Source organism: Rutilus rutilus (assembly GCF_951802725.1).
Source record: "Rutilus rutilus genome assembly, chromosome: 5".
Taxonomy (NCBI): Eukaryota; Metazoa; Chordata; class Actinopteri; order Cypriniformes; family Leuciscidae; genus Rutilus; species Rutilus rutilus.
This window is the reverse complement of record NC_140213.1, coordinates 47220731-47234664: the sequence shown is the minus strand read 5'-3', so window position 1 is coordinate 47234664 and position 13934 is coordinate 47220731. Positions and strand designations below refer to the sequence as shown.

At 38.9% G+C, this 13934-nt stretch overlaps 1 protein-coding gene across 1 annotated transcript in view; it reads right to left on the bottom strand.

Annotated features, from left to right (window-relative positions):
• Positions 1-13934, bottom strand: part of LOC311291152 (uncharacterized protein) — a gene marked incomplete at its 5' end in the record, with an annotated part of 111845 nt that overhangs the window by 9839 nt on the left and 88072 nt on the right. The window contains 2 exons of the mRNA XM_084410025.1: positions 10747-10920; positions 11012-11185. Of these exons, the coding sequence (XP_084266151.1) occupies positions 10747-10920; positions 11012-11185 (348 nt within the window). The remainder of the gene's footprint in view (positions 1-10746; positions 10921-11011; positions 11186-13934) is intronic.

Here is a 13934-nt window from a genome sequence, read left to right as displayed (position 1 = left end):
TAAGTAAAGGGGGACAGAACTTGTGTGTCAACAATTTTTGTGTAAACAAATGTATTATAATAATAGGCCTTTATAATTCCTAAAAAGGTGGGTCGCGGCTTGATGACCATGGGGAAATGTGGGTCCCATGGCCAAACTATTCAAAACATCACTTAATGTTGTGATAATCGTAATTAATAATCACAATTACAGTATCAAGGGAATAATCGACAATTATGATTTTTGTCATAATCGTTCAGTCCTACTTTATTCAAAAAAAATGTGAATGCATTTGACATTAATTGTTGTTTACTTGTTTGTTTATATCCACAATTAATTGATCCTTGATTCCTTTGCAAGAATTTTTGGCTAAAAAGTCACTGAATCGATTTCAATTCACTGAATCGTTTCGGATCGTATCGTTCTAAATGAACCAATATCGTCCTTGAATCGTATCGACAACCACGCGATACGAATCGAATCGTTGTTAAAACGAGTGGTTACACCCCTAATACAGATGTCTACTTGTTTATTTTGTTATGTTCAGTATATATGTGTGTCTTTCACATATCTTAATTATTTATCTTGTATTTTACTATTTGTGTCCTGCTGTTGTCTCAGTGAACTGAAAGCTTCCTCTGTCACCAAAGCAAACATACTTGGCAATAAAGCTGTTTCTGACTTCTGTCATTAAATGTTGACATTTAATCTACATTTATTTACAATCTTTAAGTGTGTCTGTAATAAACATCAAGCCAGCATATTAAGTCCCCTTGTAGCCAATAATTGTATCCCTTAAATCCCATCTTTGATAATCAACATGACATACTGAAACATTTTTTGTCCTATGAAAATTATTTATTTAAGCCTTAAAATCAGTTGAATGTAACTCTACACCCTAACTCTGTCGCCTTTGGCTTTTGGCTTGATTAGTTGGGGACATTTAATTTAATATTCAACAATATTATTGATCTGTCTGCATTGACACCATTATATGAGATTATATGTTTAAGGAAAGTGCACGTCATATTCTGGCTACACAGATACAACACTATAAGAACTATTTATGAATTATTTTAATGCTTTTTACGCATTAGAAAATGAAGACTACATATAATCGAGCCCAATCTCCTGGTACTGCGTATCTATAACATGAGCTCATGCTTTAATTTTGCGTACTCTTTATACGCATAAATGACCTTTTACATTCATCCACTACTTTTTAGCGTGCATATGATACACACTTTTTGCGTGTATATGTTACGAAATATATTTTATTATATAATCTATTTAAATATATACCGGATATAATTTGCGTACCAGATACACGTAAAAGAATACTTTTGCGAAGAAAGAACACGGCACAGATAGACTACGCAGTGCCAGGAGTGATCGTGAGGCTGTATATTGGGTCTAGCCTGAGTTTAAGTCAAGTCAAGTTTATTTATATAGCGCTTTTCACAATACAGATTGTATGAAAGCAGCTTCACAGTATTAAATTAAAATAATACATCAATGTTTGTTTCTAGTATAAAACGTCCACGTTTGGTAATGCTGATCAATAGTATTGTTGATTGATTAATTAAATTAAGTATCCCCAAATATCCCCAACTGAGCAAGCCAAAGACAACAGTGGCAAGGAACCGAAAAACTCCATCAGGTGACCTAATGGAGAAAAAAAAACCTTGGGAGAACCCAGGCTCAGTCGGGGGCCAGTTCTCCTCTGGCGTTTATGAACTAGAGGTCGGATTTAACTGTAAGATTAAAAGTATTATATGAATGCCTGGCTGAAGAGATGCGTCTTTAATCTAGTTTTAAACTGGGAGAGCGAGTCTGAGTACTGAGAACAGTATCAGGAAGGCTATTCCAGAGTTTTGGAGCCAAATGTGAAAATGCTCTCCGTCCTTTGGTGGACCTGGATATCCTAGGTATGACCAAAAGCCTTGAATTTAGTGATCTTAAAGAGCGCGATGGATTATAGGGCGATAGAAGATCCGTTAAATAGACGAGCTAAGCCGTTTAGGGCTTTATAAGTCAGTAGCAATACCTTATAATTAATACGGAACTTTATAGGTAACCAATGTAGTGATGATAAAATTGGTGTTATATGATCATATTTTCTTGATCTAGTAAGAACTCTAGCGGCTGCATTTTGGACTAACTGTAGCTTGTTTATTGAGGATGTAGGACAACCAGCTAATAAAGCATTACAGTAATCTAGTCTCGAGGTCATGAATGCATGAACTAACTTTTCTGCATCAGAAACTGATAGCATGTTACGTAGCTTAGCAATGTTTCTAAGGTGGAAAAAGGCTGTTCTTGTAACATATGAAATGTGATTTTCAAAAGACAGGTTGCAGTCTAGTATAACACCCAGGTATTTTACTGTAGAGGATAAAGTAACAGGACATCCTACTATGTTAAAGTTGTAGAGTGAGAGGTTTTGTGGGCGGTTTGTTGAACCGATGATTAGTACCTCTGTCTTGTCTGGATTTAATAAAAGAAAATTGCGCGTCATCCAATCTTTTATATCTTTAACACACTCTGTTAGTTTGGATAATTTAGCGTTTTCATCTGGCCGTGATGAAATATATATTTGAGTGTCATCAGCATAACAATGGAAACTAATTCCATGTTTGCTTATAATGCTTCTGTCGTAGAGATTTTAAACTGTATATTAAACTAATCATGTTTTTAACATCTAACCTTATTTAACATCTAACATTGGAACAGGATGTACTGTATGAAACCAATGGAAAACTTGTGTCTTTGACTGTGTGCGTATGTATGTAAAAATAACACAGTTTTGGGAAATGAAACTAGACAGTCTGTTAGAATCTTGTGACAGATGAAGTCACCACAAGATCAGAGTTTGCTTTACCTAGTAACAGAGGGGTTTGCATATGAAGAACCAATCAAATAGTGGGGAAATTATGTAATGCAGCCTGACATTTTGTCATACCTCTATACTATAAAAACTGTTGTATATGTGTTTTACGGTGGGATGTCTCAATGGAATTTGTCTGAGATCCACCGGCCTTGATTCTTCTTGGGAGAGTTCTCTGAGAACTGCTCGAAGACTCTCCCGGCCGTTATTAAAACATTTAGAGGACATTTGCTGAAAGTCTGTCTGTTCATTTCTGCTGCGCAGCAGGTCAGTTTAGGGAATCAAGTAAGTTAGAGTAAGAAACTCGGCCAGATGTCGATTGAAGACGCAAGAGCTAGAGTATAAAGGTTATTAAGTGTCGATTGTAGACGCTCTGTGTCGATGAGTAGACGCAACAGTTTTATTATTTATTAAGTGTCGATGAGTAGACGCAACAGTTTTATTTTGGATATAGGTTAAGGGAAAATTCCTTTACAATTCCAAGTGGCATCATATATACTGAGAATAACAGAGGGCCTAACACAGATCCCTGCGGCACTCCATAGTTTACTGGAGTTATGATCGATTTTCCTCCATTTAAATAGACAAAATGGTAGCGGTCAGATAAGTATGATCTGAACCAGCTTAATGCTTGTCCTTGAACACCAGTATAATTTTGTAGTCGATCTAAGAGTATTGTGTGATCTATAGTATCGAACGCAGCACTAAGATCAAGTAAAACTAGTATTGAGATACAGCCTTGGTCAGAAGCTAAAAGTAAATCATTTGTGATTTTAACGAGCGCAGTTTCAGTGCTGTGATGCGGTCTGAATCCTGACTGAAACTTTTCATAGATCTCATTTTCTTGTAAGAAAGAGCCCAGTTGAGCGAACACCACTTTTTCTAATATTTTTGACATAAATGGAAGATTTGAAATGGGTCTATAATTTGCTAGGTTATTATGATCTAATTGTGGTTTCTTAATGAGAGGTTTTATAACTGCCAGTTTAAATGTTCTTGAAACATGACCTAAAGTTAAAGATGAGTTAATAATATTGAGGAGAGGCTCTTCCACTACAGGTAACACTTCTTTCAGTAGCTTAGTTGGTATAGGATCTAATAAACATGTTGTTGTTTTAGATGAAGTGATAAGTTTATTTAACTCTATTTGTTCTATAGTTGTAAAGCACTGTAATTGTTCTTGCGGGGTGATAATTGAGGCTAAATTATAAGGCGCGATTGAGGATTGAACGTTTACAATTGTGGTTCTGATGCTTTCTATTTTCTCAGTGAAGAAGTTCATGAAATCATTACTACTGAACTGTAACGGGATATTTTGTTCAGGTGATGTCTGTTTATTTGTTAGTCTAGCCACGGTGTTAAATAAAAACCTTGGATTGTTTTGGTTGTTTTCTATTAGTTTGCGGAGGTGCTCAGCCCTGACCGCTTTTAGGGCCTTTTTATAACGTGACATACTGTCTTTCCACGCGATTCTAAAGACCTCTAAATTAGTTTGTTTCCATTTACGCTCTAAATTACGGGTTTCTCTCTTTAGAACATGCGTAGTATTGTTGTACCACGGTGCTTTAATTTTCTCTCTGACCTTTTTTAGTCTTATAGGTGCAACAATATCCAATTTTCCAGAGAGAATGGTGCTCATAGTGCTAGTTAATTCCTCTAGTTCATCTGTTTGTTTGGGTTCACTGAGTAGCTGCAGTAAAATACCTTGCAGTATTTTATTTATTTTTTTACTGGCATTACTTGGAGTCTACAGCACTATTCACTTCAACCTTCCGGAGAGCAGCATGCTCAAATACTCTGCCACTGAACTTTTACAACTCCGTCACTCTGTGACTCCGGTCACTGGTGTTTCGCAAGTACATTTGCGATCGCTACAACTTCTCCGGCGACCTAAGTACATTCATCGTGGCTCCCGCCGAAATCTGAATTCAAGCGGAGCAGATATAAACACAGTTTGGTCTCAGAGGCGTTTGGATCGTCGCCATTTATCTGCGCGTCATGCCTGCTCTGCTAACTTCTCCTACCTTCACAAGACGACTTCACCCAGTTGTGATGTCCGCCTTGAGACAATCAGGTTTGCTCATCTGAACACTCGCTCCATAAACAACAAAGCGGCTTCACTTTGTGACATTGTGTTGGAAAAAAAACTTGACTTTTTCTGCCTTTGTGAAACTTGGCATCAGCCTAATGACTATCTCAATCTAAATATGTGTGCTCTGCCTGGCTACACTTTTCTTGACCGGCCGCGCTTCACTGGCCGCGGTGGCGGTCTTGCGGTCATTTATAGGTCTGATGTCACAGTAACTGAGATTTCACTGCCTTGCTTTTCATCATTTGAATGCTTGGCTTTCAAGCTGACTGGTCTTTCATCAGTTCTTGTGTTGATTATCTATCGTCCTCCCAAACTTAACTCTGAATTTTTCACTGAATTCACTGAGTGTTTGACACTTGCCAGTGCACTCTGTCCGGCAATTCTTTTAACTGGTGATCTAAATGTTCATGTTGACAATCTGGCTTGCAATAATGCTGTGTGCCTCATGGATGCACTAGAATGCTTTAACTTCACTCAGCATGTTAACTTCCCGACACATAAACACGGTCATATATTAGATTTGGTCTGCACTTCAGGAGTATCCATTGATCAACTTGAGTGTACTGATGTATGTATAAGTGATCACAAGCTCCTCACGTTCAATTTGACTCCTCCTTCTTTGCAGACTGTGAAAGATCGTGTTATCTGCTTCAGGAAAATCCGTGATATTGATCTTGATCTTCTTAGTCATACTGTGGCTGACTTACCAGTTGCGGCCTCTACCGACCAGTATAATACTACTTGCATACTTGATCCACTACCTACAACTGTTTTAAAACATTGTCTTCCTGTCATTTTACCACACATCACTGTTATTGTTAATGCTTCGCTCAATACAGGGATTGTCTCTTCTGCTTTAAAAATGGCTGCGATTACACCTGTTCTTAAAAAAGCTGGGAGTGACATCACCGATATGTCAAATTATCGACCGATCTCTAATTTACCTTTTCTGGCAAAAGTGCTCGAGCGTGTGGTTGCTGGCCAACTCCATATTCATCTCCGTACAAATAGTCTTTTAGAAAGATTTCAATCCGGGTTTAGATCTGGACACAGTACAGAGACTGCTCTTGTCAGGGTTCTGAATGATCTCCTCGTTATAGCTGACTCTGGGGCTTGTGGCATTTTGGTCATGCTAGACCTTACTGCTGCATTCGATACCATATGTCACGGTATATTATTGGACAGACTGCAAAAGTGGACTGGTCTGTCTGGAACTGTTTTGAACTGGTTCAGATCTTACCTCTCAGATCGCTCCCAATTTGTCTACCTGGGTTCTAACAGGTCTCAAACTATTCCTTTGTGTCAGGGTGTCCCTCAGGGGTCAGTTTTGGGTCCTGTTTTATTCAGTATCTATATGCTGCCTCTCGGGCAGATCATTCAGAAGTATGGCCTAAGCTATCATTGTTACGCAGATGACACCCAGATTTATATCAGCTCTCAACCTGATTTTAATTCTTCCTCTTCGAAACTGTCTGATTGTTTGCTGGAAATCAAAGGGTGGATGAAACTCAATTTTTTAAAACTAAACTGCTCCAAAACGGAAGTCTTATTAATTGGAACTTCAGTGAATGTTGGTAAATGTAAGGATTTTAGAATCTCAGTTGACAATATCCAGCTGTCCCCTTCTGACCAGGTTCGTAATCTGGGTGTGATCTTTGATGCCCAGCTTACTTTCAATTCACATTTTAAAAATATAACGAAGGTGGCTTTTTTTCACCTGAGGAACATTGCACGTATTAGACCGTTTCTCTCTAGACCTGATGCAGAGAGGCTTATCCATGCCTTTATCACATCGAGACTTGATTATTGTAATTCTCTTTTTGTGGGTCTACCAGCAAACTCTATTAAGAGGTTGCAATATATCCAAAACTCAGCCGCACGCGTCTTGACTCACACATCCTCACGCCATCACATTACACCAGTGCTCCAGCAATTACATTGGCTTCCAGTTCAGTCACGTATTGATTTTAAAATTCTGATTTTAACTTATAAAGCTGTACATGGGTTGGCTCCGGATTACATCTGTGATTTGGTTACACCATCCATTCCTGCTCGTTCTCTCCGCTCTGCTGTCTCTCTCTGTCTGTTTCAGCCTCGTTTTAAATTAAAAACTATGGGGGGAAGAGCCTTTTCCTGTATTGCGCCAAAGTTATGGAATACTTTACCTGCACCCATCAGAAATGCTCCTTCTGTGGATTGTTTTAAGAAATTTCTTAAGACTCATCTTTTTACTACTGCTTTTAATTTATAAATTATTATTATTTTTTTTATTATTATTATTTTTTTTTTTTTATATACATTTGTTCTGATGCAATGTTGATTGTTTGATTATTTTGCTTTGTATCCTGTAGCGCTTTGAGTTTGAGAAAGGCGCATTATAAAATAAATGTATTATTATTATTATTATTACGGGGAAATTGCCAAGCAGCTTGGTGAAAAAGGTCCACTGTTGGAGCAATCATTAGAAAATGGAAGAAGCTAAACATGACTGTCAATCTCCCTCGGACTGGGGCTCCATGCAAGATCTCACCTCGTGGGGTCTCAATGATCCTAAGAAAGGTGAGAAATCAGCCCAGAACTACACGGGAGGAGCTGGTCAATGACCTGAAAAGAGCTGGGACCACCGTTTCCAAGGTTACTGTTGGTAATACACTAAGACGTCATGGTTTGAAATCATGCATGGCACGGAAGGTTCCCCTGCTTAAACCAGCACATGTCAAGGCCCGTCTTAAGTTTGCCAATGACCATTTGGATGATCCAGAGGAGTCATGGGAGAAAGTCATGTGGTCAGATGAGACCAAAATAGAACTTTTTGGTCATAATTCCACTAAACGTGTTTGGAGGAAGAAGAATGATGAGTACCATCCCAAGAACACCATCCCTACTGTGAAGCATGGGGGTGGTAGCATCATGCTCTGGGGGGGATGACCAGAGGATGACCGGGGCCATGTATTGCGAGATTTTGGGGAACAACCTCCTTCCCTCAGTTAGAGCATTGAAGATGGGTCGAGGCTGGGTCTTCCAACATGACAATGACCCGAAGCACACAGCCAGGATAACCAAGGAGTGGCTCTGTAAGAAGCATATCAAGGTTCTGGCGTGGCCTAGCCAGTCTCCAGACCTAAACCCAATAGAGAATCTTTGGAGGGAGCTCAAACTCCGTGTTTCTCAGCGACAGCCCAGAAACCTGACTGATCTAGAGAAGATCTGTGTGGAGGAGTGGGCCAAAATCCCTCCTGCAGTGTGTGCAAACCTGGTGAAAAACTACAGGAAACGTTTGACCTCTGTAATTGCAAACAAAGGCTACTGTACCAATATTAACATAGATTTTCTCAGGTGTTCAAATACTTATTTGCAGCTATATCATACAAATAAATAGTTAAAAAAATCATACATTGTGATTTCTGGATTTTTTTTTTTAGATTATGTCTCTCACAGTGGACATGCACCTACGATGACAATTTCAGACCCCTCCATGATTTCTAAGTGGGAGAACTTGCAAAATAGCAGGGTGTTCAAATACTTATTTTCCTCACTGTATATTACAGGGGTACATAATATGCAAGTTACCATGTAATGGTCAGTGACATCATCACTTTGTGGAATGATATCTATATCGGTTGGATCGGTTCCATGTGATATAATTAAATCGAGTGTATGATTAAAACGATGAGTTGGTCCGGTAACGTTTTGCTTGACCCCAAAGGAGTTTAATAAATCTGTAAACGCAGCACCTAACGCATCATTTTGATTATCTACGTGTATGTTAAAATCTCCAACAATTAATGCTTTATCAACATTGACTAATAGGTCTGAGAGAAAATCTGCAAACTCTTTTAGGAATTCAGCGTAAGGCCCAGGCGGTCTATATACGGTAGCCAAGGCTAGAGATAATAGGGATGTTTTCCTAACATCTAAGAGCGTAACATTTAGTACAAGTACTTCAAACGAAATAAACTTATAACCCGTTTTCTGAGTAACATTAAGAAAATCTCTATAGATTGTTGCAACACCGCCGCCACGACCAATCAGACGGGGCTCATGCTTATAACAGTATCCAGGAGGAGCAGACTCATTTAGACCGAAATAATCATTTGGTTTAAGCCAGGTTTCAGTAAGGCAAAGTACATCGAAGCTATTATCTGTGACTATTTCATTTACAATAACTGCCTTAGGTGTGAGTGATCTAATGTTTAGAAGACCTAGCTTTAGAAATTGTTTTTGTTTACTAATAGCAACATTTTCTGTTTTAATAACAATTAGATTTTTCCTAGATCCTGCAGTAGATTTATTATTTGATCTCACTAAACGAGGAATAGACACGGTTTCTATGCAATGTTCTACACTAGTATTTATATCAGTTAAATTGGTGCAGCAGAGACTATGATTTGGACTTTTGGTTACTAGTCAAAAGGTATTTAACATTTTGGAGATGTTATCCGACAGAAGATCCGCTCTGAATCTGCTTGGGAGTAAGCCATCAGCACGGAAAAGCCTAGGACGCTCCCAAAACAGATTCCAATTATTTACAAAGAGCAGTTTCTGCTCATTGCACCATGACATTAACCATTCATTTAGCGCAAATAATCTACTAAACTTTTCATGTCCTAGTCGGTACCTGGGAAGCGGTTCTGACACAATGATCGTTATATCAGGCGATGTGCTGCGTACCGTATCGATCAGAATACGGTACGCAGCACTCTCACAAACACCTTTAAGCACTCTCACAAACACTCCCAATAAACCAGGGAAGCTGACGACACTGCGACATGAATCTCTTACATCAATTCTGCACTTTGTTTCTTATTATGGGATAATTCGCGAGTTTCAGTCAGAGCGTGTGCACTGAACAGAACTCTTCATTTCAGCGATGACTAATCTGAATGCCTCTGATTGGCCATCACACTCATAAGCTCAGCGGAAACGTGTGCGATTGGTTATAATGCTCAACGCTGCTAAACAAATGAACGTTAAGTTTTAACTAATTTGTTTAACCAATATTATCACTTAAACATATATTATATAAATATTTTGAATGTCCATGACTTTTCTAAAGCTTTCTTGGTTTATTTATTTTCCAAAACCTTAACAGGTTTTTCATGACGGTACGAACCCTCACCCTGTGTTATACATTTTTGATACAATGTGTAGCCAGTGTACTGTCACTGTCTTTTATGTAAGCAATCCATATGTAGATTTGTGTTTGTTTTTGTTGCTTTTCCAGGTGATTAGTCTTAAATGTCTTCATTAATTGCGTGCATAGTGTGTTTGGCAAGCTTCACACCGTATCCACACTTTCCTCCAGTCACAACTGTGAACATTTACTTGCTTTCTGGAAGAGATAAAGCCACTTGAAATTATTTTTAATTGAATTTTTTGTTCTAACTACTAATATTGGATTTTTCTTTGTATAAAAAAAACTGCTAACATCCAGAAACACAAGATCTCTTAAAACATTTCATAATTTTCATTTCACGACCCCTTTTATAAAAGTAGATTTTGTAAAAAGTACCATAAATGCTGTAAAAACCATTTAACTCCGTCAGAATAATCTATTATCAGTTTTTAGTCTGTTCTCACTTTGCAGTTTGTCAGATTTCAGCATTTGAAACTTTCTACTGATAGACATACTGAACCATCAGTCCATTAGCTCAGTACTTATTTTCTTTAAAGGAAACACCAAAAGACACAGTGCTATAAACAATGTGACTGGTCCTGTTGTCCTAAAATAACTAAATAGTGAACTTTAAATCACACTGTAACTGCTGTAAAGTATAATGATACTAACTGTAGATTTTTCAGCTTGCACTGTGACATGCTCAGCAGAACACCAAGATTATCAGCTCCAGAGTCTCCTAGTTCATTCCCACTGAGGTCCAGCTCTCTCAGGTGTGATGGGTTTGATTTCAGAGCTGACGTCACAGCAGAACAATCTTCAGCTGTTATTTCACAGGATCTTAACCTGCAATGAAAATGGGAAAAAAACTTTTCATTCTTCTGTTTCATTTAAACACCAAAGCACTATTTTCTTTGCTGTAAGTGAATATACTGACCTCAGTCTCTTCAGTTTACAGCGTGAATCCTTCAGTAGCTCATAAAAATGCTTCACTCTTGTGTGTTTTAGTTTATTCCTACTGAGGTCCAGCTCTCTCAGGTGTGATGGGTTTGATTTCAGAGCTGAAGTCAGGAAGCCACACTGCTTACTTTGAATACCGCACTTACACAATCTGAAGATTAAAAAAACAACACAAAGACTCAGACAAAGACAATGACTTAGATGATGTCATCTTATTCTCTTTCCCCACTATTGTTCCCCAGAATTTTCCAGCAATCCATGTCTTCACAGTTTTACAGAAAGGAAGAATATAGAATCTCTAGTTCAAAAGAAGCAGCAGAAACAAGTGAATGATGTTTTTACCACATAAACAAACTAAAAATGATCATCAAACATTAATCAGCATATAAAATAAGAATACATGAAGCTAGACTCAAATTATTTAGTTGTTTTTTCAAAAGCCGAGGGGCTGTTCTTTATGTAGGGATAATGTAGAGTGAGGCGGTTGTTATAGCGAACACAACCCAGAAAGGCTGATCGGGAGCCCGAGGCGAAGCGGAGCTTGAATCAGCCTGAAGGGGTTGTATTCGCTATAACAACCACCTCGTTATACATTATCCTGCTTATTACATGGCTACCTACCAAATAAATCAATAATTTGACAAAATATTGATTTAAAAATGAGTTTATTGATTTAAAAATGATTGTATTGCTTCCGCTAAAGAAAATAGTCCGTTCCGTCTCTACGGTTAGAATCCTGCTGCGTCCATAGCAACGCGCTGTTTTTCATGACAACGGTCTGTTATACTTCGCAGTGGTCTGTAATCAAGAAATAACAGACCGCATTCTACACTGGAATTCAGCCAAGCCATGTAATAATTTGATATATTGTATGATCAGATATTCATCCAACATATTTTGGGGGCTATGAAACTTTTGTGAAAATGATCAAAAATGCTGACAGTAAAGAGTTAACGGTTCTCTTTGCTTAACCGTTCCATTTTGTGCCGACACGGGCCAGCTGGTACGGATATGGTTTTGTTTTCCACTGCTGGGATGATAACGGAGCTCTTTGGAATGTAATACAAATGTCTGTCGTTGCCTCTGTAACGCGAGAGTTTACAGATTATATGAGATGTAAATAGTGGCTGCGTTATGGAGGATGATCTGATACTTCTTTTAATTTGTATTAGTATTTGTTTATACCGCTCAAACTACGGCACTTAGCAAGCTGCGTTGAAACTGGCGGCCAGGCAAGGCATCAGACAAGTGACTGGGACATTCTAAAACGCTTAATGTGGCTCAATGTACTAAGACAGTGATATCTGCCTGTGTCCTGGTTTTCCGTTCCTGTCTTACACTCTGGATTTGTTTGTTTGTATGGACTGCCTGCCTACCTGTGTATGACCCTTGCCTGGATTTGCATTACGATTTTGGATTACTCTAATAAACTGCATTTGGATCCTTTCAAACTGAAACTATAATTAGATAGTTTCCTTAATTACTATACTTTCAGTTTGGTAATCCCTGGTTGTCTGGTGTTAGTTGTGTACAGTTCTTTTGCTACTGCGTTTCCTTGTGTTATTTCACTTCTCTATTTGAGATTAAAGTGATCTTCTGTGGACTTTTGTCCCCCAGTGCCATTTTGAGTTTACATCCTTCTTTCCAAAGCGCTTGAGCTGCCGTGGAGTCTGTCATGGCGTCATGAACTGCTCTCTCCATGATGACGAGGAAGTTTCAGCAAAGGTCAGGATAAATAAATGTTTAGCCCTTGCATTAGCTCTACAACTAGATGTATTAATGTAGTTGAGAAATAAAAACCCGCTCTGTCCAGCTATGATCAGCTGTTCGGCTGAGCTTTCAATGTTGTTACGGAAAGGCCAATTAAGGCTGATCAGTTGGTTCTTGTCACATGACATGCTAGCCTGAATGCCAGCCGAACTTAGCCCCGCCCACAAAATTTTTAGGTCGGGAAGTTCGGTCTGGACTCGATCCGTTGAGGAGCTATTATGCCCGAACAAAAATTGTTCGGACCAATCAAATTGTCAGGGCGGGCTTTATACGATGATGGACAGATGAGCAACGTAATCATCTACGTCACCAACGAGCGCTTGGGTTGAATTCGTTAACAACAAAGACGACAGCCGCTGGAGAATTGAGATTTCACGAGTTCACACTTACAAATAAGTCAGATAGAATAAATGCATATTTGTCGTGCTGTCCGAGGAGAGGGCTCAGGGCTCGGTATTCGGCCCGAACCCAAAGTACCCCCCCTCGTATTCCTGGCTGTGGAAGAACAGGCCGAGAGTTAGTGGAGGGATGCTGAAAACTGTCAAGGAATGTTAGGTGAGTTGACAGAGTGAATATATGTTTCCTCTCATGCTGATAGGGTAGACATGGTGTTTGATGACAAGTTGATTGGATTGATTATGTGAACGTGCTCCTGCCGAACTTTATTTATGAAACATTATGTGTAGATTCCGCCATCGCGTCTGTTGTAGAAGATATCGACAGCGCATTCATTTTAAAAGAGGAACAGAGAACCGCGATCAAGGCATTTGTCGATCGGAAACATGAATGAAAACTTACTCCGTTGCTCTGATTGGTTGTAGGTCTATCCAATTGAGTGCAGAAGCATTTTCCTTCCTGGTTCGGTTGAAACACGCCCCATAATCAAAGCTCAATGGAGCAGTATCAGACTCACATTCTGACTAGAATCTGAGTATGACGACGTCAGGCTAATGACATGCGGTGCGCTTGAGGCATTCTGAAAAGTTGAGAATTTTTCATTTCGCTGCGCCTTATTCTTGGAAATAACTTCTATTATTCTTGTTGTGCATCTACATTTGAAATAACTAACTTGAGCTTGTAAAAGACGTGACATGTGAACGGCCCCTAACGAGGGAACACACCTGAACTGA